Consider the following 27,893-nt stretch of genomic DNA (forward strand, 5'->3'; position numbering starts at 1 on the left):
TTCACCCGTGAGTGGCACATACGGACTCCTGCAGGGCTAGTTGTACAAGCAACTTCAACAATTCCAGTTCGCCTCCAGACTGCCTTGGCGGCGAGTAACCCGGGAAGGGTGGCGCTTTTCGTGCAGCTTAACGAAGCAGGACAGCACGAAGAAGCAACCAGCGCCACCCGCGTCTTTGCGCGCGCCTAAGAATTTCGGTTAAGAGCCGCGGCACATGCCGCCAGCTCCGCATTTGAACGTCTAGTGCAGCGTCGCGCCATTCCGGCCGCCCGTACGTATCGTGAGGTCCTTCCTCTTCTGTTACGATTGCTTATGTTTAATCACTCGTTTAGCATTGGGTTATTCGTCGCGACTCCTTTATTTGTGTAAACTGTTTAGAGCCAGACTGAAGAAAAGACGCTTACCTCCCCACTTTTATTTTAAAAAGCACCAAGAGGGGGGCAATCCTATCCTAAATAATTGTAGTACATATAAACACTGTGAAGCATGACATTAACAGACAAGTCTCAAATACTACTGATATGAAATTATATAATAAATACATATTCTTCTCAAAAAATAACTAATAAATATTTATTATAATGAAAATATTGACCCTATGAACCTATACCAACAAATATCGCCCAAGGTTTTTCTTTCGTTGCCTGTACGAGTCCGACATTGTTTTTTTAATAATTGTTATATCGTTTTTAGTACGCGATGAAAGGGGTGCTGTTGATAAATGAACACATAAAAATAATTAACTGTACTTATCTGAAAAATGTTACAAGTTGGGATTCATTTTAAATATTGAAATAATAAATTATTTTAATCAGGCTTCAACAAGGATACCTATATTAGGCCCATGCAGGAAAACCCGGAAGAGCACAACAACAACTGCAGGAGGTAAGTTCTATATTCTGACTTTAATGCGAATGCTTCCTTTTATGAGTATCAATTGTGAATAATTTCCAGGATCTTCCTTTAAGAGTAAAATAACCTGGCAATCCGTGTTGGACGGTAGTCTATAAAGACAATACCGTTGTGCACCTACATATCCTCCTTATGGCCAATTTGATGTTTTGATTATTAGATCGATTTAAAATTGCGACTGTCAAGCTTATTTAAAGGCAAAATGTTTACTGCACCATTTCGAGTTCATTTAAGAAGGGATCTTAAGAATTATATACTGTACAAGTCGAATTTGGTGAAATGTCTAAAGGGTTACCAAGACTGGTGTTAGGTTTGAATTACTAGGCACACTAGCAAAAATTAAATCTACTCTTTCACCGAGTCACGTTCAGATTACTAACTGAAATGTACAAGGAAAAATGCAATCGGTGAATGCGTCAATCTCTTTGGTTTAAATAGCTTGTTAATTTCGATAAGAACAATTTTAGTATTTAAATTAATATCAAAATGCAATGAAATGTAGACGATATTGAAGTGTTTAACGTATTTGACAATTAGTACTGTCAATTTTAATTAGCAGCTTTAAACTGAATATGTTTGCCTTGCAATGTACTGGCGTCTTTTTCAGAAGTGGTTCCCAAAATCACACAAGGCCCTGTTTAATTGACGGACCTAATCATAGACTATATAAGAAGGAAAAAAAAAACAATTGCAGGAAAAAATCCTGAGGACATTTCAAAAGAGACCCCCTTCCAATGTAGCTTGGGCGTGCAATGGTTGACCAAAAAAATGTGGGTGAATACAACACACAAAACGGAATACGAGTAGTCCTTTTCTCAGAGCTAGATGGCAAATGTATCAATGTCACCACAGAAATACAGGGCTACATAATTTGTTCTTGTACAGTACTTCTCACCAGGTGCAGGTACAGAATGCTGCTACAACTCTTAATGCAAAATGCAAGATAAGATTATACAAGTCATTACATTCAGATAAGCACATTTAAAGATGGATTTGTTAAAGTACACAGAAAACAAAGTCAAACCTGATTAACGTAATTGGAAACCAACAATATCTGCCCATTGTAGAATCATAGCCAACTGACAAATGAAAGAGTTGAAATTATAAGAAAGAGAGTCAGAGTCAAAGAAAAGGTCAGACACAGTGGGAGTCTTGGAGACCACAGCAAACCAGCTGCCTACTCCATCCTGGGCATTCTATAGCAGAGCTAGTGCAGGGCTATCCAACCTGGTGAAATTACCCTTCTATTCAATTATTCCAATGCTGTTTTATTTGAGATGACTTTTCCATAGACAGGAGTAGTTAACACCAAGTGCCATATCAGGATACTGAGAAGAGAAACAGAATAGAGGAGGGTTAGTAATGGTTTATACATATTGTATTGCATATTGTTTGCGCAGATAACTTAACAGTCAGAAATGTACAGTTAATCAGTAGCTGTAGTCTGGGAATGCTACACTACAGTGGTGAGTCATCAGCCTGGATTTAAAAGCAGAGACTGAAGGAATAGGCATCTGTTATGTTAGCGGGCAGATCATTCCACAGCTTCAGGGCCCTGTAACTAAAAGATCAACCACCCACTGTTATTTTATCAATCCTTTTAATCCTTTTATCAATCGTGAGCAGGCTAGCAACTTGAGATCTTAATGCGCACTTTGGTTTGTATTGATAAGTTCAGATAAGTATTTTAAGGCTTTATTTGCTAAAAGGAAAAGCAGCCCATAACTTAACAGTACCGGTGTAAGGACTTAAGAACTGGAGTTGTGTGTTCATAACTTTTGGCTCTTGTAATTATTCTTGCATCTGCATTTTGAGTTAACTAAAAGCTGTATAAAGATAGAATTGAACAGCCAGTGAATACCACTTTGCAGTAGTCAAGGCTCCATCTCAGTCCTCAATGGCACCAACAGTTTAGATTAGTGGTTTTCAATCTCAGTCTTTGGGGAGATCTATGGCTGCATGTTTTTGTTTAAAACAGTTTCACAATTAGTGAATCTCTAATGACAATGGATTTAATAGTCTTTGTATTCAACCAAATTTATAGCAATTTTACTAACATTAGAATGAACAATTAGGTATCAAATGTAATATGTTTAGATGTTCTGATTACTTCACCATTAGAAGCTGGTTAATTTTCTACTAAACGAGATACATTGCTGAAAATAGTGCATGTGATATGTGAAACAAAATTAAACAATTGGGTGATTTTGTTAAAATGGTTTCAATATTACTCTCAATCTAAAATAAATAGAGAACTAATATTTACGACACTGAAAAGTATGGGAATAAAAAATCTAAAAAAACTTTAGAGACTTGTATTGTGAAACAAAACACAGGCAAAAATGTGTTGGAAATAAATAAGTCGATATATATTAAAGAAGATCTGCATCAGCTAGTAACAGCTGTAATATACAGCTGATGTGAAACCTTCCACAAAACACACAAGTTAAAAATAAGTACATTTATGTTTAAATAGACTCACTTTATAGAACTGTTAAAAATCAGGAGTGTCAAGGTGTGGATGCTGTCCTAAGCAGCTTTTGGTTTAGCGATTGGTGTTCTTCATAAGTTATGTTTTCTGATGTCCAAATCGAATGGTCTCATGTCTCTTAATCTCTGATGTTGCTTCATATGTTACCCTGCTGTCATTTTATTCTTTTTTGGTCCATCAGGTGGGCTATATTTATGATAAAATGCACATGTGGAGTTTCAGGACAGGTGATATTGCTTACATGTGATTGGCTATCTTGTTTTGATAATGAATGACCCAGATCAAAGAGTTTTATCTTTTAAGTACCTCCACACTCTTTCCAACTCCTATCCCCATGGCATCCATCTGTTCCCTGAATATAAATGAATTCAAACAGGTTCTGTGGCACCTGTACTTATTTCCTATTTCCAGGTTATAAACTAATTGGAAAAGAAACTAACAGGATAAAATGGATAAATTACAAGTACAATACAAAAAGATGCTTGCAGTGACTGTAATTAAAGGCCAGTACATTCAGTTCATTCTGTTTCATTTGAGCAAAGTAATTTAAAATTTAATTTAAACAGTCTGCAGTTCAAAAATTGAAGATTTACGAAGCCACGACACCAAGACAACTAAAATGAAGCATAAAAATGTTTTTTGAGCAATAAGTGCTTAAACAGCAATAATTTACTTTTCTTTAAGGAACTGATTTTGAATAAAATCCTGCAGCCAATATGGCCATTCAGAGCCAAATTTGCAGACCCTTAACCAATGGACTGAATAGAAATGGAGATGAAACATTTCACATTGTTGCTGATCACAAAGTCCTGCAATTTCACAAAATGTCTCTTTTTAGTTAGATAGGCCTTGATTCAGAACATGTGAAGATCTACCAGCAATATATTGAGCTGTTTTTCCTAACAGAAGAGGGTGTATTGCATTAAAAGCACGGTAGAAGTCAACAGCATGATTCTTGCCATAGTGCTGGTCATGTCTAGGTTGGAGAAGACTCCTTGTAGCATTTAAATTCAAATGTCATCTGCTGCTTTACTCTATGTGATTGGTAGACAAATTGTTGGGAATTCAGAGTATCTTAGTTGTCTCAGAATGAGCCTATAAAAGTCTTTTTAAAAGCGTAATTTGAGAGCTACTGGTCTGTAGTCCGTAAAAGCAGTAGGGTGAACATTTTTAGGTAGGATGTCCACCACAGCTGTAGCATTCTGTAGATTTAGAGCAAGGGTGAAGAGGTTTTTAGTAAGACTGCTACAATGATTTATTTGTAAACAATTTGACTATTTATTAGATCATTCAATTAGAAAAAAAAATATGTGCTGTATTTATTTATTGAATAATTTTGTATTTAAAATTTGATAACATGAAAAAAACACAACTGAAATAACTTCCAAAAAGAAGACAAATATTTCATTGTTAACAATGCTGTCTTGTTTGAGTCATAAAAGCCTGAAAGTAAAAACTGGTGTGTTTGATTAACAATGAACTTGGTGTTAGTAGCCCAAAATGAAGCAAGGCTTTTGGGATCTTTTAGACCTCGATTTTACAATGGATCTACTCTGAAACTCCTTTCACATGTATCTTAAAGTCCTTGTTAAATTGAGTAAGGTGTTGTTCATAGACATCTTGAATGTAGCTGATTGGCATATTTGGCATAAAGCAGCTTAATAAGGTTTGTAAAGTATAAATGATACCAATTGAAATCCTATTTTAGAAGTCAGGCAACTCGTATTCCTTGAAGAGAACACTGAGGTAAAACCAATATCCTGTACTTTTACAGCTGCAGAGAATTAAATGAAGTTAAACTTTTAAGTAACAGTTAATTGTTGCACAGCCAACTTTAGTATGGCTTTATTCTGATGGGGAAATAACTGAACCATGAGCATTTGTTAAATACCCATTGCTTGCTTCTGCCATCATCACATTTAAATATTTATTTACAAGCCGGACTGATAATACGCACATAAATTTGTTTATTTTAAATTCGTGATATTACAGACTGTTAGTTAGTAGGTTAGCACATCATTGCTCATTAATAAGCCTGAAAACATTTTGTGCAACATAAAAATTCACGCAACAGTTCATCTGCTAAAAAAATTCTTTCAGACATAGGAGGCAAAATAAAAAAGTGGGCGAAACCCTTTATACCATAAAACACTTCATTGATGGCATTCAATTTAACTTGCATGTGGCTCTTCCAGGGCACTCCTTTCCAGGCACACAAGGATATTGTGACGGTCATCAGCCTGTCCACACAGACCTAAGAGAGAACGTGGATAGAGCCCAGAATTGTTTTACGTAAGACTTCCATACTTTTTACCTTTAAAGCCAGGATTTTGATGAGCTCTAAAGTCTGCAAATGTTGTACTTTAAACTGAAGTAGAAACTATTTCTTTTGGAAAATGAAAACTTCTCAACAGCAGCTCCTCAACAGTTGGACAGCTACAGGTTGCTGTGCTCAAACTCTCATCAATTTTACTAGATAAAAAAAAAAAAACAAAAACATATTCCTGAGTGAGCTTGACCACTTATTGAATGTGATTTATTTAAAGTTAAATGATTGGAGAAAAATATTTAAAAGACGTTTATAAAGCTGACCTCTGTTTATATAAGATGCTATTGCTGCTCAATGTTGACTACCGATGGTTGATAAGCACTTTTCTTTTGTAACCATAAGATAACAGTTAAAGAGTTACAAGTTGTCAGTCTTGGTATAAATGTCTGAGCAGAAGGTGAAAATGCAACTCTATCTAAAATAAAGCTTCACAACATTAAATTAACTACAGCTAAGTAAGTACAAGTCCTGGGGTTTCTGTTCAGTTTGCTTCCATGTGTTCATGGATTGAGCTAGTTCTGCTGTGGAACATCATCTGGTGTTTACTCAGAGAACCGGGTTGGATAATGACTGACTGATAAACAGCTATTTTCTCTGATGAAATGCTCCCACATGTGGGGTAATTTTTCCTGATATTTGGAGGAAAATTCTGCTGAATGTGTTGCAGCTGCTGCCCTAGTCTGCTCAAACGCATTATAGATGCTCATAGAATGTTGGCATGTGATGGTGTGGGTCGTGCTGGTGATGGTCAATTTAGAAAATAATATTCAAAATTGTTAGTCGATTGCATTGATTAACTATGGCAGGGCTATTTTTTGAGTTCCCACAAAGCTCTTCTTGCACATGTGTGCAGCACCCTTCAACCTAAGTACTTTGCCAGCACTGAGTTTCTCTACTTGCCTTATGAGCTGATCAGCACAGTATCTTGAAACGGGATGATGTATAGATGTCTGTGATAGTGTCCCTAACAGAGAGTTTCCCTCCACTATATTTCTGTAAACATGTATGATTTTGGTCTGTCATTGTGAATAGTTAAAAGTAGAATAATGGTTCTGCAATAGCAAGTTAATAACAGACTATTTTAACTATTTAAAATACTCTCTCTATGGCTAACATCACTCTGGTTTCATTTTTTTTTCGATTAAATAAATTCTGTATTCTTCAGTTTTGGTAAAGTGTTATTAGCATTGTTCAACTTTGTAGTCAGGAGCTGTTGTGCTTTACAACCTTAAGGTGTCACTAGAATGGTTTTCCTGTATTACTCTTCTACTGTGTAGCAGATACTTTTTAAACAATTGTTTAGGAAGGAACACTTATGTTCTGCTACATAAGAATAGTTCAATCTTGGGTAATAAGAATTTTATTTGCTGCAGCTATACAACACAACAGATTATAACAGAGTATTGGGTCAATTTTACAGGATCTTTGTAAGCTGTGGGCATATTATTAAATTATACAAATTGGTATTGGTAAGCTTTATACTAACAAGCCCCACTTAGTTGTATGGATATTTCATTGAAATAGTAAGTCTAAATCAACAATGAGCCAATAGAAAAACAATTTAACATAAAATCAGGAAATTCACTAAAAGTTAATTTCAACCTCTGTCCTCTCCCTTTTAGACTATGACTGTTTACAACCTGTACATCTTTGATAGAAATGGGACCTGCTTGCATTATAGTGAGTGGAACCGCAAGAAACAAGCTGGGATATCCAAAGATGAGGTAATAGAGATAAGTTGTTTGATTGTGAAATTTCATTATGTTTTTATAGTATTTGAAATTATGAATTGTGTTGCTGTTTACATTATTTCATTCAGACCGATTTGTATGCAATAGAAACTAAATCCTATAATCCTATATACTTCTCTTTCAGGAATTCAAGTTGATGTATGGAATGCTCTTCTCTATTCGATCATTTGTCAGTAAGATGTCTCCTCTTGATATGTATCCTAACCAATTATCAAGAACTGTTCTGTATGCACCAAACATTAAAGATTGAGTGTAGAAGAAATGTTTAGTTAACTGTTTGCTTTTATTCCACTTTGACTAATCAAATGGTTTATATAATCAGAGGACATTTATTACCTTATAGGCAATACTTATTTAGTACATAATATTACCTACATTAAATATGCAATTACTAAATAATTTTTATCTGATGTGTTTGAGTATAACCTATGCTCATCAGTCATCTATGATCACATAAGCAACAATTAAAATGTGCACTATTTTATATAGTATGTTTCATAATCTGAACCATCCAAAACTGTTTTATAGATGCAGTACAGTTGTTAAAAATATTTACACCCCTTTAGTGTAGGCAAGTTAAGGGAGCGTCCGTATCACACAGCAATCTCGGCAGGAAGAATGATTGCTTCTTTGTACAGTAGAGCTTTTTGGCCTCTAGGCCACAATGCTTACCTGTTACTAAGAATATAACTATGAATTTGAGATACACACTGTGTGTTATCTAAGAATAAAATTTTTACTTTGTGAACTAATGGTGGACAGTCAAACTTTTCAACTGGTAATGCTGTTTGCAATCCTAGTATAAAGGTTGGGCTTGTTGTGTTTTAAAGTCTTATTTTTTCAATCTGTCAGCTACAAAGTTGTACATCTAACTCCCTGAATAGACTGAGGATTAATGTATATTGTGCTGCATAATATAGTAAAAGTGTGGAAAAAATAAGGCATAGATTCCTACAGTTTACTTTTGAGGCACAGCTGACATTCTTAAAGAATTTCATAGCTGGCTGTTCAGGTCAGCAGCATGTTCAATAACTGGTAAATTAATTAAAAGGGAGGCATTGTCATGGTGTAAATCTGCTTAGGTAAGGGAACAGAACATTATTACAAGACTAGCAGTATATAATAGTGATAAGGATTATTTTGCTGTGTACACAGTGTCTAATGTAATGTTCTGAGGGTGCTCAGAGCTGAGAGTCACGTGTGCTTTGTGCTGACGTGTGCTTTGCAAACGCTAGAGTCTGTTGAGAGTGTTGGTTTGTTCTGTGGTGTGAGATTTACATTAAAAAAATACATTTTGCTCTTAAAAACTTGGGTTTTGGTTGCCTCTAAGGAACCGTGTGGGAATTTTTAAAGCTTTTTTCCCTTTAGAAGGGTTTTTTGCTTTTTTCGCCCGCACAAGAGCAAAAGTAGCTGGGTGTTTGGAAGTGCGCTTGGAAAAGTTATTTGTACTTGTTCTTTTTCTTGTTATCTGTATTTGAATTAGCATCGAGGCGGCAGGGTAGAAAGCAGCAGTAACTGATATCGGCATTTGTAAATAAATAACCGCGTCGTCGTAACAGCGATTCCTTAGTTTAAAGGAAAAGAAAAAAAGGCCGCGGCTGACTTCAAAGCAGTAAAAGGTGGAAACTCAGTAGTGCGCAGGTAAGCGGCCTGCGTTAAGACACCGATCAGGCACAAGGAGCAAATAAGGTAGTAAAGTTTTATTTATTTGTTTTATTTTAGATTAAACAGTCCTTAGCCGTCCAGAGGCAGAACAGTTAAGTGGGCGACAGCGTATTGGTTCATTAATACGGGGGAATACAAACAGCGCGAGTGAAGAGCTTATAAGTTAGAAGAGACAGAGAAAAGTAAAGTTAACCTCATAAAAAGGCAAACAGCAGGCAGCTGAGAGGGAGAACAGTACAGGAGCTTAAGGGGAAAAGGTGTAAAATATCTGTAGCAGATCTTAGTGTTACCATTTAAGTTTAAAAGAAGAAGAAATTTAATATTAAGAAAGAAAAAAAATATATAGTTAAGGCAGCTTAGTAATCCCAAATCAAATTTTAATAATGAGGCCAGTGCAATGCAAGTCCTGTTGGATGTTGGACTTTTAGATGATGGTTTGGAAGAGCCAGTTGTCTATGAGGGCTACATCTGCAAGAGATGCCAGCTGATCCAGCACCTCGAGCTCAGGGTCGCTGAACTGGAGGAGGAGTTGGCTGACCTGCGTTGTAATAGAGAATTGGCGGACTTGGCCCAGGTGTCCTTTAGAGATAGTGTGCACCCCTAAGGTGGCGGGAGGAGATTCCAGACCAGACAGGTAGGAATAGGTGGGTCACGGTCGCAAGGCGTAAGGTAAAGGGTGCACACTGTCCGGGGGCATCAACCCCAGAATTAGAAGTGTCTAACCGTTATCATGTCCTGGCGGAGCTGGACGGTGACTCTGATAATTCTGAGGTGGTAGGCAGGGTTGAGGAGCCCCAACGGGCCACCTCAAAACCAGTTCCCAAAAAGAGAGAGGTAGTGATAGTTGGGGACTCAATCATTAGGGGGATTGAAGCGCAGGTGTGCTCCAGAGAGAGAGAGTCTCGTACGGTGTGTTGCCTTCCGGGAGCACAGGTGGGAGACCTCCTGGAAGGGTGGATAGGCTCTTGGCCAGAGCGGGTGGATCCAGTTGTCATTGTCCACGTTGGAACAAATGACATACATAAGGGTAGTCTGTCAGTTCTGCGATCCAAATTCAAAGAGTTAGGTACCAAGCTGAGGAGCAGAACTGACAAGGTAGTCTTCTCCGAAGTTCTGCCTGTGCCACGCGCCAGTCCAGGTAAGATTGAGGAGATTAGAAGGCTTAACGCGTGGCTCAAATCTTGGTGCAGGGTAGAAGGGTATAGGTTTATGGGGCATTGGGACTCCTTTTGGAACAGATGGGACCTGTTCGCCGTGGACGGGTTACATCTGAACCGGAGGGGCACCAATGTATTGGGGAGGCGTATGTGTAGGCTAGTCGAGGATTGTTTAAACTAGGGAATGGGGGGGCAGGGAGTTTAGGACAGGCCAGATTTAGATCTATACATGGAAGAACAAACAATGGTGTAGAAATAAAAATGCATAGTAATGTAAATTTTAAGCAAACACGTAAAGATAGAAGGATTAACACATTAAAAATAGCTTGCCTTAATGCTAGAAGTATCAAAAATAAGGTAAGTGAGTTGGAGTTGTATGTAGCAGAGCACAATTATGATATTATAGCAATAACGGAAACCTGGCTAAATAACAAAGATGGGGATGAGTGTAACATAGAGGGATACACATTTTTAGGAAGGATAGACAGAACAGAAAAGGAGGTGGGGTTGCTGTTTATGCCAAACAGGAATTAAATGTAAGTCATCTTCAGTTGGATGATGAGCCCCATCTTAGTGAGGACATGTGGCTTCGCCTGGAAAATATTAGGGAAAAGGTCTCATTTTAGGAGTGTGTTATAGACCACCCAATTCAGACAGTAATTTCAACACACATCTTTTAGTAATATCAAAAGGCAAGTTTACAGGGGATATTATAGTCATGGGGACTTTAATTATCCAAATATTAACTGGGATAACCTTACAGATGGAGGAGCACAAGAGCAGGAGTTTTAGAAGTAATCGCGACTGTTTTTAACACAGCATGTTAAAGCACCAACAAGGGGTGAAGCCTATCTGGATTTAGTATTCTGTAATAATCAGGATAGAATTGAGGGTGTAGAGGTGATTGAACCACTAGGGTCAAGTGACCATAATGTAATACAATTCTCAGTATTTTGTAAGAGTACAGATGCAAAGACTAAAATTGTTAAGTTGAACTTTAGTAGGGCTAATTTTGAGCAGATGCGACAAAGTCTAAGTAGGATAGACTGGGATAAGCTTTTAAATGTGGAGACAGTCGAGGAGCAGTGGAACAGGTTTAAAATGTTTTACATGTAATGCAGGACAGATACATACCTAAATTTGGAAGTAATAGGAAACTAAAAAATCTCCACGATGGATTAATAAAGATTTAAAAAGAAGTTGCAAAGGAAAAACTGCTGTATAAGGCATATAAGACTAATGACTGCAAAGAGAACCGTAGGCGTATGAGAAAATGAGGGCAACCATTAAGAAGGATATCAGAGAGGCTAAAAGACAGTTGGAGAGGAATATAGCAGATAAGGCAAAGAAGACCCCAAGAGATTCTTTCAGTATTTTAGTAGTAAAAGAACAGTTAAGGAGGAGGTCAAGTTCATCAGGAATAGTAAAGGGAATTAAAAGATACAGACAATGAAATAGCAGATGCCCTAAACTTACATTTTTCTGAGGTGTTTACAAGTGAGCAAGTGGATAACCTGCCAGAGGTAAACAACTACTAAGGAGGTACTGAGGGATTTGGAAATTGTAGAGGGAGAAGTGCTGCTCAGATTAAATAAGATGAAATCAAACAAATCACCAGGCCCAGATAATATTTATCCTCGTGTTCTTAAGGAGGCTAGTGAGTACATATATAAACCCTTGACACATATTTTTAGGAAGTCACTGTGCACTGGAGAGATTCCAAAGGACTGGAAAATGGCAAATATCATCCCATTATATAAAAAGGGTGACAGGGCAGATCCAAGCAACTATAGGCCAGTAAGCTTAACAAGCATCACAGGAAAATTAATGGAAGGAATTATTAAGGATAAGATTGAGCAACACATGACAAGGACAGGAGTTATTCTGAACAGTCAGCATGGGTTCAGAAGGGGAGGTCGTGTTTTACTAACATGTTGGAATTCTATGAGGAGGCAACAAAAGGATACGATCAAAGTGGAGCTTATGATATTATTTATCTGGACTTTCAGAAAGCATTTGATAAGGTGCCACATGAGAGGTTGGGCATCAAGTTAAAAGAAGTGGGAATTCAGGGTGATGTTTTTAGATGGGTGCAGAATTGGCTCAGACACAGGAAGCAGAGGGTGATGGTGCGAGGAACCTCATCAGAACTGGCGATGTTAAGAGTGGTGTTCCACAGGGGTCAGTGCTAGGGCCGCTGCTATTTTTAATATATATAAATGATTTAGATAGGAATATAAGTAACAAGCTGGTTAAGTTTGCAGATGATACCAAGATAGGTGGATTAGCAGATAATTTGGAATCCGTTATATCATTACAGAAGGACTTGGATAGCATACAGGCTTGGGCAGATTTGTGGCAGATGAAATTTAATGTCAGTAAATGTAAAGTATTACACATAGGAAGTAAAAATATTAGGTTTGAATACACAATGGGCGGTCGAAAAATCGAGAGTACACCTTATGAGAAGGATTTAGGAGTCATAGTGGACTCCAAGCTATCAACTTCCAAACAGTGTTCAGAAGCCATTAAGAAGGCTAACAGAATGTTAGGTTATATAGCACGATCTGTGGAGTACAAGTCCAAGGAGGTTATGCTCAACCTTTATAATGCACTGGTGAGGCCTCATCTTGAGTACTGTGTGCAGTTTTGGTCTCCAGGCTACAAAAAGGACATAGCAGCACTAGAAAAGGTCCAGAGAAGAGCGACTAGGCTGATTCCAGGTCTACAGGGGTTGAATTATGAGGAAAGATTAAAAGAGCTGGGCCTTTACAGTTTAAGCAAAAGAAGATTAAGAGGTGACATGATTGAAGTGTTTAAAATTATGAAGGGAATTAGTACAGTGGATCGAGACTTGTATTTTAAAATGAGCTCATCAAGAACACGGGGACATAGTTGGAAACTTGTTAAGGGTAAATTTCGCACAAACATTAGGAAGTTTTTCTTTACACAAAGAACGATAGACACTTGGAATAAGTTACCAAGTAGTGTGGTAGACAGTAAGACGTTAGGGACTTTCAAAACTCGACTTGATGTTTTCTTGGAGGAAGCAAGTGGATAGGACTGGCGAGCTTTGTTGGGCAGAATGGCCTGTTCTCGTCTAGATTGTTCTAATTCTAATTCTAATTCTAATTCACTTGTACAGTAATGGATAACAGGACATAGACATGTACTGTTATTTGCTCATTTCATGTTTTATGGCTTTTTTTTTTAAATTGACAATAAGAATTTACCTTAACACAATGTAATAAAGGAAGGATGGGTTCTTGGCTTTTCAAACCAGCAAATATAAGCTGCACTATTATGAGACACCAACGGGACTGAAGATTGTTATGAATACTGATTTGGGTGTCCCCAACTGCAGAGAAATTTTGCATCAGATTTATAGCACGGTAAGAAAACTGAGTAACTTAAGGCCACTGCCTAACTTTCACCTGATCTGAAAGAATGCTTTTGCAATCACCCACTGAAGTATAGTATTGGAATAAAAGAATAAAGTAATGCACTGGTCTGCAATAAGTAATACACTCTCATACCCACAAGCCTGTAATGGAAAAAAACAAGTTCAGCAAATGAAGGGATAATTATCAGCCTGATACCAAAGCAAAATTAAAAATTGATCCAAAGTTTGTTTTTTGTTTTTTGTTTTTTTTTTTACGTTTGTAGCTGCATATTTCTAAGATTGACTTTCATAACTGATGCTTACTATATGTTCAAGCAGATTTTTTTATAAGTGAATACTCATTAATACACATTTTAAGCTGTGAAAAATGAACTAACTTGAAAAAGCAATGATTAATATGCAAATTTGGAGCACAGAAGCGTGTATATTTTTTAATTTTGACAAACTGCCATTTCCATTTTCCACAGTTTGCATCCATCAGTACAGGGTGAGAATGATAAACACTGTAGAGTTTGTCACAGCAAAATGAATTTAAAACTTAAAGTTTAGATTGTAAAGGAGACAACTTGCTATGCATTCTTTTCAATATATTGATTATGCACCATCACTACTTGAACAACTAAATATCTCTCCAGATTTCAGAAAGTATTTAATATTTGTCTTTGAAGTGTGATGCTTCTATTGTGAGCTGCTTGCAATAATCTTTTGTTGCTTTGATCAACTACAGTTGTCCATCTAATAGAAGACTATTTTTTTTGTCCATCTGGCAACTATAAATAATCTCCTTAGTATTTCATGTACATCTGTAAGTGCGAGAAAAAAATGTTATTATGTGTAACAGAAACATAACAAAATGTCAGCATACATACAATTAGACGGTATTTCCAGTACCGATTGCTGTACTGATGCATATTTAGTTCACGTCCATGGTGTGATATGTTATGAAACAGTCACCAATGAACACTCGACATCACAACCTGGACAGTAGAAGTGTGTCACTTTGCACACTTTTCCTGTAATATTATGTCTGTTGTTGGAGGAGGATGAAAGGGTTAAATGTTATTGTCTGATCAACACTGCCCATTGGATTATTGTGGGCTACTACAATTGCTGCATTGTGCATGATGTTTAGGAGGCCAATGTCTTTCTTGTCCTTCCACTCGATTGCAATCATTTTCACTTTTTTCTACGCTAAAGCTTCTTGCGCCCAAATTCACCAGGCATAGCATGGTGTTTGGTTGTACTGTATGCATCAGTTTCACTATCTGCATCAAAGTCCAATAACCAATTCACATTGTTTTCATTATGATTCAACTAATGGTCCAGTTTCGGTTTGTTCTAAAACTGGAGTTACTTTTTTTTTTTTTTGCATGTCATTGTGCATTTTGGTTGAATGCTTCACCCCACTCATGACCTTTAAGGAGATACCACACACACATAGAAATATTCATCTTTTTTTGCAGTGTTATGTTATTTTATCCACTAGATGGTAATTGAATGCTGTGGGCTGGCAGCCTGCCAAGGGTTTGTTTCCTGCCTTGCGCCCTGTGTTGGCTGGGATTGGCTCCGGCAGACCCCCGTGACCCTGTAGTTAGGATATAGCGGGTTGGATGATGGATGGATGGTAATAGAATACTGTCCTGAGCCCTGTTCGGACTTAACACTGTATATGCAAACAATACATCATAACCTGAGAGACACTCAAGCTTAATTATTTTTACATAGAATTCAGAGACTAAAAGACACTTGAGGTTAACACCAAGGAGCTTAAAGAAAACTTGCTTCCAGGTGAAAGTAGTTTTGCTACAACTAAAATGAGCTTAGGGGACGCTTTCCACTTCTTATAACTCTCATTACTCTTTTGCAAGTATCATAGTATTTGTAAATATTATTACATCTTTCAGTATACCTAGCTAGTTGTACTTTTAAGTATTTATATTTTTGTGCTTTGGTTTGTGTTTCTACTCTTTGTATGTGACTTTAGACAAAAATGTGATTATTATCACTCTTTCATAATAAACATCACTCAGGTGTCATTTTAATCTCGCTCAAGAAGATTGGACAAAAAGTAAAGCATAGTATTCTAAAGGAATACTCCACCTAATTATATATTTTGGCTCTCTGGCTATTCACAGAGCTCTTTGTCCAAGCGCATTAATAGAGAGGTGAAGGATGGACAAGATGTCATAGAAAAAAGTGTACGAGCAATAGGGATAACCGCACCCTGGAGAGGATTGTGAAACAAAAAAACATTCAAAACTGTGGGGGAGATTCACAAAGAGTGGACTGCAGCTGGAGTCAGTGCTTCAAGAACCACCACACACAGACGTATGCAAGACATGGGTTTCAGCTGTCGCATTCTTTATGTCAAGCCACACTTGAACAAGAGACAGCGTCAGAAGTGTCTTGCCTGGGCTAAAGACAAAACTGCTTCTGAGTGGTCCAAAGTTATGTTCTCTGATGAAAGTAAATTTTGCATTTCCTTTGGAAATCAAGGTCCCAGAGTCTGGAGGAAGAGAGGAGAGGCACAGAATGCACGATGCTTGAGGTCCAGTGTAAAGTTTCCACAGTCAGTGATGGTTTGGGGTGCCATGTCATCTGCTGGTGTTGGTGCATTGTGTTTTCTGAGGTCCAAGGTCATCACAGCCATCTACTAGGAAGTTTTAGAGCACTTCATGCTTCCTGCTGCTGATGAACTTTATGGAGATGCAGATTTCATTTTCCAACAGGACCTGGCACCTGTACAAAGTGCCAAAACTACCAGTACCTGGTTTAAGGACTATGGTATCCCTGTTCTTGATTGGCCAGCAAACTTGCCTGACCTTAACCCCATAGAAAATCTATGGGGTATTGTGAAGAGGAAGATGCAATACGCCAGACCCAACAATTCAGAAGAGCTGAAGGTCACTATCGGAGCAACATGGGCTCTCATAACACCTGAGCAGTGCCACAGACTGATCGACTCCATGCCACGCTGCATTGCTGCAGTAATCCAGGCCAAAGGAGCCCCAACTAAATATCGAGTGCTGTACATGCTCATACTTTTCATGTTCATACCTTTCAGTTGGCCAACATTTCTAAAAATCCTTTTTTTGCATTGGTCTTAATTGATATTCTACTTTTCTGAGATACTGAATTTGGGACTTTCATTAGTTGTCAGTTATAATCATCAAAATCAAAAGAAATAAACATTTGAAATACATCAGTCGGTGTGTAATGACTGAATCTAATATACAAGTTTCAGTTTTTGAATGGAATTACTGAAATAAATCAACTTTGTCATGATATTCTAATTTTATGACTGGCACCTGTATGTGTGTGTGTAATATATATATGTATATGTAATTGCATTTGGTTATCACTGTTATTTTAAGCATATGACTCACTGTTACAAAAATATTAAAAAACAAAAATGTTATTACCAACTCTTTGAAGTAACTAAAAAAATAATGCTTCAGATTTTTGAATCAATAAGCCCTGGACACTCCTAAATGTTACACCCTGTTTACTTTTTCTAACTTGTTTTTTATTTCATCTTTCAGCTTTTTGTGGAATATGTTGTGAAAAACCCTTTGTGTAGTATGAACGAACCCATCCAGAGTGAGCTCTTCTGCACCAAGTTAGATGGCTTCATCCGAAGTCTTCCCTTCTTCTCAGCCAGGGCAGGATAATATCCATCAAATCTAGGACAGTTGAAATCCTTGGAGTTCATCTGAATTGCTGCTTGATAGTTCTGGCTTGAACAATGACCTGGGCATCTTCGCAATGGAAAATATCCTAAATGTCTGTTTCTAAGTCATTGTTCATAGTCCAGGAGGTTTTTGGCTTCAAAAGAATAAAAATGATTTTGAGATGATATTTGTCAAGGTAGAGACAAATTTAGTCTTTTATACTTGTTTTTTTTTTATATCTCACAGTAGGTCAACGGTTTTTAACAAAATAACAACATACATCCATGGCTCAAGTTTTGTTTAAAGCAATACATCATAAATGGTGTCCAGTAAGTTTCCTTTTAGTAGGTAGAAAAGTCCTGATGTATCACTTTTGTTATAAAACATTTAGGTGGTTTTGACATGACTAAACCGTTACTATCCAGTTAAATTTCAAGACACTGGATATCGCAGTCAGGCTTGCCTGTGTTTTAAAAATTGCAATTTGCTTCTCATTGATAAGAAAATACTGTGACTGAATAGATTGGGGTGGGGGGGAATGTAAAATTATTTAAGTTTTCATGTAAAATAAATTACCTGAATTATATTACTGTTGTGTGTAAATCTATTTATCTATTATCATTAGCTGACCTTTATACAGTTGACATTTTAATACAATGTATACAGTATATTTGAATGCAGTTTGCAGACACATTGGGGTGCAAGAGATGTATGGATGCACTTCCTTAAATTAGAGCAATCAATATCTGCACTTTTCTGGTGAAACCCGTCACTTAGTTTCTTCTTCTTCTTCTTTCAGCGAATCATTTTTTTCCATATCTTCCTGTCCTCTGCATCTTGCTCAGTTACACCCATCACCTGCATATTCTCTCTTACCACATCCATAAACCTTCTCTCAGTTCTTCCTCTTGCCTGGCAGCTCTGTCCTTAGCATTCTCTCCTGTACTTTCCCATTCCACCACCAGGTTTCCTTTTCTTTTTTCCTTTGTCCAGATGTCACCCTTACTACTTATGCTGTAGTTGCTTATCTGTCTGGTAACTCTTCACTACCACCCAGTGCCTGTCGTACCTCCTCCCTGAACTCAACCTTGCAGTCGTACTTTTTCAACTTCCACCATTTGATCCTTGGCTCTGCCCTCATTCTCCTCTTCTTTTTGATCTCCAGTGTCATCCTACAGACCACCATTCTATGCTGCCTAACTACACTTTCCCCTGCCACCACTTTGCAGTCTTCAATCTCCTTCAGATTGACCCTCCTGCATAGGATATAACCTACCTGTGTGCATCTTCCTCCATTCTTGTACATCACCCTATGTTCCTGTCTCTTCTTAAAATACGTATTCACCACAGCCATGCCCATCCTTTTCGTAAAATCCACTATTCTCTGCCTTCTTCATTCCTTCCCTTGACACCATACCTACACATCACCTCCTCATCCGCTCTGTTCCCTTAACCAACATGTCCATTAAAATCCGCTCCAATCACCACTCGTCACTTGGGTACACTGTCCACCACTTCATCCAACTCACTCAAAATCTTTTTTCTCACCCATTGCACACCCAACTTACGGTGCATATGCACCAACAACATTCATCATCACACCTCCAATTTCCAGCTTCATAATCATCACTCAGTCCGACACTCTTAACTTACTTAGAACAATTTGAATCCACTTTCAATCCCCCTAACCTTACTCCCCTTCCATTTAGTCTCTTGCATGCACAATATATCAACTTTCCTTCTCTCCATCATATCAGCTAACTGTCTCCCCTTACCAGTTATACTGCTAACATTAAAAGTTCCTACCCTCAGATTTGCTGTCTTTAACTTCCTCCTCTCCTCCTGCCTCTGGACACCTCTCCTTCATCTTCTTTGGCCAATAGCAGTTCAATTTCCGCCAGCACCTTGTTGGCCAAAAGCACTGGTGGCAGCCGTTGTTGACCATGGCCTCAACCAATCCGGTATGGAAATCTGTATTGTCCACATATTGATCTGGCAAACGTTTACACCAGATGGCCTTCCTGATATATCCCTTCCCATTTATCCGGTCTTGGGTCCAGGAAAATGAAACACATTGGTTTGTTCATCCCCTGTAGCTAAACCCCTTTTCTTAGTTTAATAGATTAAATTATGCCCAGGCAGACATTTTTCTTTACTACCATAGTAAGGTGATGCCCTAAATATTGAAATTCAGTTTGCAAAATACAAAATCTAGCCTTCATGTAGAATATGTTAATTTTTGTCATTGTTTAAGGTTTAATTTAAAATTGAAAACTCTTTTGACCTTTCTATTCTGTTCTCACGAACTACTGTAGGCTTAATAACTATATTTAGTTTCATTCTTAAAGAGAGACTTGCCTGTCTGATGCCTCATGTTTTACACATTTTATGGACCACAACAGAATGGAAAAAAAGAAAAAGGGCAGAGATAGCAGCTGATCTTGTCATATCTGTGAACCCTTCACATTGTAACTGTCTCCAGCAGGAAGCATGGTATAGGCTCTTAGGAAAAGGAGCGCACTCCTGATACTTTGGAAATGTGAAACTGAGCTGAAAAGTCATAACTTTACATGTTAAGCGATAACTAAACATTTAAATTGATCTGCTCAGGCTATGAGATCCGTGACTTCAGTCAAGCTTGACATACCCTCCAACTATAGGTCGTATAATTGGCTTTAGTCATCACTTTAGATCTGTCTTCCATGTTACATTACACAAACTATCCAGAAATTTTCAGTCATAAACTTTATTTACATAGTTTAGCTGCATGTGCCAATGATTTTAGTTGTATAGTGTGACATCTCAGCAACTCGAAGTCACATTGCATTGCTTTATGTCATGGGGTATGTCGGTGAATTTGTCGCAGCACAACGTGAAATTACTGAAAATTGCTGCCTATTTTACATTTACCGACTGAGCATCCATCTTCCAGTGCAGTCGTGCCTGCCACTTTTTCTGACAGCTAATAGTGTGTTGCCTGACAGGACAGCACTTTAGAATGGTTAACAGGTGCAGCGAGTTCAGCAGCTATTTGGCAGCACAGTACCAGTGTTGTAGGAAGGGTTAATAGGTGTGCCACATTCAGCCGCAGTCTCTCAGGCTTTTTTTTTTCTTTTTTCTGTTCTGTTTAAGTACATAAAACACAAGACCACAGACAGATGAGCTTCTCTTTTATTTGTGAGGTTCAAAACCGGTGTGTTCCTTATCCCTTATCGCTACATTTTACTGCTGTCTAAATGCTTATTGGGTCTCAAGTCTTATATGTAAAGAGCCTGTCCCTCCGATCAAAGAGATAATCAAAGAGATAATGTTTAATTCTATCCTAGTCAGTCACAGACTAGTTGGTCTAATTGGCTTCACAGATGCATGCTGACAAACCCCTCTGACGGGCTAAGATTATGTAAATGAAAGCCACCTCTATAAATCACTTGAAAAGTCGTCTAATGTGACAAAGCCTTTAGTCCAACCAGTCCTAGGGCCAGGGAGGCTGTGTGCGAAAGAGTTCAGAACTAATGATCATCCAGAAGTGCAATGTTCACAAAGCAACCACAAACACAGAAGAGCCCAGTGGAAGTTAAAAGAAGAAGAGAGAAGGGTAATGGTGCCATTAAAAAATGAACGGAAGCAAGGGTAGCTGACTGCCCAAAAAGAGGAGACATGTTGAACTATGGAACCAGCATAAATTTTTGTTTTACCATGACAAGATAAAAATGAAAAAAGATTGATCAAGATTCCAGCAGAACTTAACATGCCAGGTGAGCAGCAATGTTTATTACCCACATATTATACCCGTTGTTAGCATGCTGAACATACCCCTGGATGGTGGTACCACATTACAGAAGTTTGTGCTGTTGCTTTACCTGGCTAGCATTCAAAATCTGCACCCAGCTGTTGTGTGTATGGCGTGTCTTGGCCCTTCCTTTGTTTCTTCCCTCCACCTCCCCAGAGCTGTGCAGAATGGGTGTTGGTGAAGTCATATTGTGCCAGGGGTGAGTGTGTGAGTGTGTGGTTAGCCCTGGGATGGACACTGTCACTGTCACTGAGTCCACAGCATTTTCCTCCTTCAGCCCAAATTTGTTTGGGTCTCCCCCAATCCATCATTCTGTCCCCTCTTGGCCCCTTGGCTAGAGTCAGGGTTTTTAATAAGGGACTAAAATCTTAACCAATCTACTTGTACATGTATGAGTTTTCTTTTGGCACTGCACCATACCAATAATTTGTATGTCAGGCCTGGCCTATTATTTATTATTTTTCATACTGAGTCAAATTTGAGGTCATATTGAAGAGCTGCATGTGAATAATTTTTGTCAATGTTGTGATTTCATCTGAAGATGTGAACATACGGACTAAGAATAATGAAGCCAAAGCCAAGCAGAAGTATTGGGAAGCAATGCAATTACAAAAACATGCAGAGCCATGTTATAGTGAGAGTATTTTTGAGTACAAGTACACAATGTAATTCATGACTATTGACAGTTGTTTGCAAATAGGCTGATAATTTTTAGTTGTTTTGTTTGCTTGTATTTTTTTTTGAGAAATACACATACACTTTTATAAAGTGGATGCAAATGTGACTGCACATTTTAACAGTCGGTTTTCTGGAATGTTCATTAAACTCATTTTTTTCTCCTGTTCCCACAGTTTGACCCTGAATACCAGGGGCCTTTAACATCCATGGATGGCAGTAAGAAAAGATACTCAAATGCATCACATTTGGTAATGGGGGAAGCACCCAATGTCTGACCACACCCTGGCTTCAACAGCAAGTGGTCCCAGGACTTGAGTGGGAAAGTGTTCTCCTGGATGTGGCTGATGCTTCTAACAGTTGTGAGACACAGAAGTTCATGCTACCGTAACAGATGTCCGCTGCCATGATTGCTGGTTTCAACAACCTTCATCATTCAATTGGTAGCAAGTTTCAGCTGAGCTCCATGTTCTCAGAAGCCCCATTTTAAGAACAAAGACCAAGAAAGGAATAATGCTCCTTCTTTATGAAATACAAGAATAAGAGCAACGTGAAGCACAGGCACCTAAATAAATCGACAGAATTAGCTTGTACCACGTTAGATTTCTGACACCAGCCACAACAAACACGCTATCCATTTTCTAGATCACGACTCCAACCTGTACACATCCTTTGCTGCATTGTGTATTACTAGTTAAACTGTACTGTTTTTGTAAATGTGGATTTAATTTGTTTCACATAATTGCTTTAATTATTGCACCATTATATGTTTATACATACAGTATGTTCCACGTGTTTAAAAAGAGAAATATGTTGTTATTGATGCACTTTGAATCAATGTATTTTTTTTACAATGTTGAAGAACTTGAAAGTTTTTTGTAGACGACAAGAACTGCCACATATTTATGATGCTGTCTGCTTTGTTACTCAATTGAAGAACAAGAAAACTTAACTGTGAACCACTGCAATGTCCCTGCATTGCTTCTTTGACACAAATCTCCTTTGCCATTGCATTTGACCTTCACAAGAAACAAAGTACTGATTTAGTGCCCCCTGTAATCCTTGGCCTGTTGGGTGGATTTCCTTGATTATCGCAATGGAATATTAAGAAAGGCTCAGTTCTTTCTGCCCTCCCGGCTTCAGGAATCGCCTGACTATGTGTCCTCCCTGTCTGCTATTAAAGGAGGCATGTACAGTGCATCCAGAAATACTTATGTGCATGTGCTTTCTCAATTTTTTTATTTTTAATAAATTTGCAAAAACCTCAAGTAAACTTTTTCACGTTGCCATTATGGGGTGTTGTGTGTAGAATTCTGTGGGAAAAAATGAATTTAATCCATGGAATAAGGCTGTAATATAACTAAATGTGGAAAAAGTGATGTGTTGTGAATACTTTCCGGATGCACTGTAAGTATCAGAATGCCACCGTCTGACATACTGTAGCTATGTAAGCAAATAGTTGCCGTATTAATCTTTGCCACCTTATCAGAGAAACCAATCTAGCTTGTAAGAATCTTGAATGCTCTCTGGGAATGTGTTCTTTAAGAATTGTAGCTTATACTTGTGGGTGTCCCGTCCCAGTAACCACAGCGGAGATTTTAAGACTTTGAATACTTTGCAACATTTAATTTTATCTTCTTATATAATACGCTACCATGGCTGTCTGTTTGTCTGTCCAGGATTTTAAATCACCTGTAGCTCGCAAATCTATCTATCTATCAAATTGTTTGAGCTACTGACCTGAAATATGGTACACATATACTACGTGATGTCTACTATCTGCTTTCAGGGTGATGATTGACCTCCAAGGTTATTTCTCTTTTTATTTTTTTTTTATTTTATTGTAGAATCACCTCTCGGGAGCCATTCTCATCCCTTCGCCGTCACTTCCCCTACCTCTTCATATCTTAAATCATTCTTGAGGAAGACTTAAGTGCCAGCTTAAGTGAAAAATTAAGGAAATGTTCTAAGTCATTGCAACACAAACACTGAAGCAGCAAACACATCAAACACTGAGGAAACAAATGCTAAATGCACAGAGAAAGAGTATGACAACTAGGAATGCTCAGGTTAAGTGTATTCACTGCACGTTATCGTGCAGTGTGCCGTTACTGGTTAAGCATAATAATGAAGGTTTACCTGTGTATCTTATTAATAACACTGCTAGTACTTTAAAAAGAACTGACTTAAAATCAAAATATGCTACCCTTTCTTTTGAACCACCCAGTCCTGTTTGTGCTACTGTTTTCATTGTGCCACCAACTCCTGTATCGATTATTATTTCTTATGAATTTTCACTGTTTTTGTCAGTGTTATCCACCCTCCAATATAATAATAATTCATTACATTTATATAGCACTTTTTTATCAGTTACAGGCCTTGCTGAAGGGCCCAACAGAGCAGAGTCCCTTTTTGGCATTTACAGGATTCGAACCAGCAACCTTCTGATTGCCAGTGCAGATCTCTAGCCTCAGAGCCACCACTCCGCCTAAACTATCAAATAAACTAAAATATCAACTTCTGCTTTAATTTATCTGATCCACTTAATCCCACCCAACATACTAAAGTTATTCAACCTCTATCTTCAGTCTTCTCCGGTACTGTAGTGACTGCTCCACCCAGGCCTTCCTGAGCCTCACGGTCTGGGCCCCTAGTTTTTTGTTTTTTGGCTGACCAGCCTATGTCTGAGGTTTATGTCTATGTTGCCATGCATGGGCCTTCTGCTCGTGCTTTCATTGGCCTGCCTGAGTCTGCTTCATCCAATTGAACGGGTGTTCTAGAATTGCTGCCAAGAGTGCACCACCACTGCTGCCAAAGTTCTACCGAGAGGTTGCCTGCACTCAGGTGCTCAAATGTCCTAAGACTGTTTTGCTGCCTGAGATCCTCCCTCACACACCCTTCTTGCCATGTTTGCAACTTCAGCTAACAACAGTAGTAATTTCATCTATTAAAACAAGTGAAGGTATTAGCCAGACATGAGCAGATGTTGATTATTCTGCTTTAAGGAGAGAAGTGTATCCATAGATCTCTTACACCTTCAATGTGGTTGAAAATGCCATACAAAAATAATGAATAAAATTTACTAAAATGGATCTTGTCAGGGCAGCACGGTGGCGCTGTGGGTAGAGCTGCTGCCTCACAGTGAGGATACCTGGATTCGCTTCCTGGGTCCTCCCTGTGTGGAGTTTGCATGCGTGGCTTTCCTCTGGGTGCTCCAGTTTCCACCCACAGTCCAAAGTCATGCAGGCTAGGTGCATTGGCGATCTGAAGTTGTGCTTGGTGTGTTTGCCCTGCCCGGAGTTTGTTTCCTGCCTTGCGCCCTGGGATTGGCTCCAGCAGACACCTGTGATCCTGTAGTTAGGATACAGTGGGTTGGATAATGGATGGATGGATCTTGTCAACCATATGTAAAAAGTAAAAGGATCACCTGATGATAACAGATAAATAGATGCAACACACAGTGGACCAAGGTGACATAATGCAGGTAAGTTATATAATACACAGCCTTAAATAATTCTTAATTTTCTTCAATGTCATTTCTAATAAATGACAACAGAAGCAAATTGCATTTTTAAATATACAGGCAAGCCTGACTAGGATATCCAATTTCTTGATGTTTAATTTGACAGTAACTGTCTATTCATGTCAAAAGCAGCACAATGTCAAAATTACTGCATCAGCAATTTACTAAAGGGAATGTAAATGTAGTCTATGACTGAAAATTAATGGAAAAGGCATGTCACGTGAAATGGCCTTTGTATATTGGCATAAATGGCAACATGAAGTTAGCCAGGTAGAATCAAATGTGATTGTGACATCATGTCTCAAATACCTTCTACTTCTCCTTTAATAATGATCATAGGGTGCATACAGTGACAAGGCAGTTACACTAGATATTTGAATGACTAGAACTGGCTACTTTCAAACCCAAAGAAATGCACCTCTGCTCCAGGATATTCCTTGATGGTCAGATCTTTCAGTCTGTCACCGACAAGAAAATGAGCAATACTTTGCAGGAATGGCATTCCCAAACTTAGAACGCACTACCTCTTTCTTTTCTTTAGTACTCAAAACTCTCACGACCATAGGTGAAAATGAGAATACAGACTGACCAATTTTTCAAATATTTTGCCCAGTTTCATTACTAAAATCTCATAAAATGCCCACAGTACTGCTTACGCTGCAATGATCCAGTAGTCAAGAAACTGACTGCCTTCATTGTCACCTGTAAACAGCAATCTGTTTTATTTGAGAGAGTATGGTGACCTCTAATTTGGAGGACATAATGCTCTTCTGTTCTGTTTCACATTTAGAACGTGTTCCACAGATCACAATTTGATTAGATCAGCAAAAGCATGCAGTAAGTGCCTATTCTGAACAAGCGCACTGGTCTTTTACAGACCATCCGGTGCCTCAGTGCTGGGAGTTGAGAAACTGAGAGAAAGCCACGTGTGCCTGGGGATACCTGAGCATGTTTTATTAGTGCTGCGTCGATTAGTTCAGGTGCTGTAATTGCATTTAGAAGCCTCATTTAAACATGCATTTCTGTTTTTTTCTTCATATTTTCCACACACTCATTCCCATTGTTTTGTGTTTTTTTTTTTGTTCTCTTTTTCTGTGGTCCTCAAACATCTCTTTTAATCAAGCCTAGGCATTTGTTCACAAACTAGTGTGGTCAAAATTTTAGTAGTGACAACTCAATTTTTTTTGTTTAATTGGGTGAGGCCACCAAAACCCACACCAAACTGTCATTCCATTGATTAACACTGTTGGCTTTGACAGTCCTCTTAACTGAACTGACAATTCTACAAGTTCACATACTTTTTTTTGACTGAGAGATTTAATATTGCATCATTTTTATCTATAAACAAAAGAAAAAGTATAACATTTTGAGAGCTGTATGGGTTCTCTTTGTGTGTTCTCTTTATTTTTATGACTTAGATGCACATTTTAGATCAATTTTTAGGCAGAAAGTCATACAAATTTTAAGGGTTCATGCACAACAGTCGAGTCAGGTCTTAGCCTTAAGCCTTTTTTTCCATGCTGTCTTGGTCTTCTCTTGGCCACAGGTCTCTCCAAATATGGTTTGTGGCCTCGAATCGAAACCAGCTGCTTTCTTTTTTTTTACTTTCTTGTATTTTTATGTTTGTTTTTGTCACTGGACACAAACAGTGTTCACATGAAGATACCATTAGTACTGGTTTGATTTCTGTGTTTGATGTCTTTGTGCAGTTTTTTGTTATTCATTAGAATCACTTTTGCCGATGTCCTAATTAATCTAGTCAGTCAGTCATTTTCCAACCCGCTATATCCTAACACAGGGTCACAGGGGGTCTGCTGGAGCCAAACCCAGCCAGCACACAACGCAAGGCAGGAACAAATCCCAGGCAGGGCGCCAGCCCACCGCAGGACAGACACTCACAAACCAAGCACACACTAGGGACAATTTAGGATCGCCAATGCACCTAACCTGCATGTTTTTGTACTGTGGGAGGAAACCCACACAGACACGGGGAGAACATGCAAACTCCACACAGGGAGGATCCGGGAAGAAAACCCAGGTCTCCTTACTGCGAGGCAACAGCGCTACCCACTCTGCCACCGTGCCGCCCGTAATTAATCAAAATTTTTTAAATATTACTGTTCTCCTTTATGTAGCCAGAAATGTTTATTTTCACCTTGTTAGCAAAGGCAACTGACCACCGATACATGTGCACACACACACACACACACACACACCTGTTCATTGGACAAACATGATAGTGTTATTCTTAACTGCACTTTGATTTCTGCATTTTACATTATCAATGATGTCAACATTAATTTGTTATAGTATGTACAGTAGCATTTAAGTGGATAAATAAATCCAACCTGTAAACAACAACCACATTTATTTCTATGGCACATTTTCACGCAAAGGCTGTAGTTGAAAGTGCTTTACAAAATGTCAAAGAAGTAGCTACATGCAAAAAGAACAAATGTAATTTCATTTAATAATAATTCTTTACATTTCTATAGCACATTATTCACTACGCAGAGTGGGGAGCCA

At 38.2% G+C, this 27,893-nt stretch overlaps 1 protein-coding gene across 2 annotated transcripts; it reads left to right on the forward strand.

Moving 5' to 3' along the window:
• The first annotated feature begins 183 nt into the window (after positions 1-183).
• trappc1 (trafficking protein particle complex subunit 1) lies at positions 184-17,753 on the forward strand. 2 transcript variants are annotated; one of them, XM_039747098.1, is made up of 6 exons: positions 184-271; positions 816-885; positions 7,355-7,456; positions 7,608-7,678; positions 13,559-13,697; positions 17,251-17,753. In XM_039747098.1, the coding sequence occupies exons 3-6, from the start codon at positions 7,358-7,360 to the stop codon at positions 17,377-17,379; spliced, it is 438 nt and encodes a 145-aa protein (XP_039603032.1). In that variant the 5' UTR covers positions 184-271; positions 816-885; positions 7,355-7,357; the 3' UTR covers positions 17,380-17,753. The 2 variants fall into 2 exon arrangements, with proteins under 2 accessions (XP_039603032.1, XP_039603033.1); XM_039747099.1 differs by lacking the exons at positions 184-271; positions 816-885 and adding an exon at positions 5,015-5,695.
• Positions 17,754-27,893: the final 10,140 nt, after the last annotated feature.

Source organism: Polypterus senegalus, chromosome 3 (genome assembly GCF_016835505.1).
Source record: "Polypterus senegalus isolate Bchr_013 chromosome 3, ASM1683550v1, whole genome shotgun sequence".
Lineage (NCBI taxonomy): Eukaryota > Metazoa > Chordata > Cladistia > Polypteriformes > Polypteridae > Polypterus > Polypterus senegalus.

Coding starts and splice junctions, on each gene's coding strand:
- trappc1 (XM_039747098.1), top strand. CDS start 7,358: ATGACTGTTTACAACCTGTACATCTTTGATAGAAATGGGACCTGCTTG. Junction 7,457..7,607: donor CTGGGATATCCAAAGATGAG/GTAATAGAGATA, acceptor CTTCTCTTTCAG/GAATTCAAGTTGATGTATGG. Junction 7,679..13,558: donor AAGATGTCTCCTCTTGATAT/GTATCCTAACCA, acceptor AATGTAATAAAG/GAAGGATGGGTTCTTGGCTT.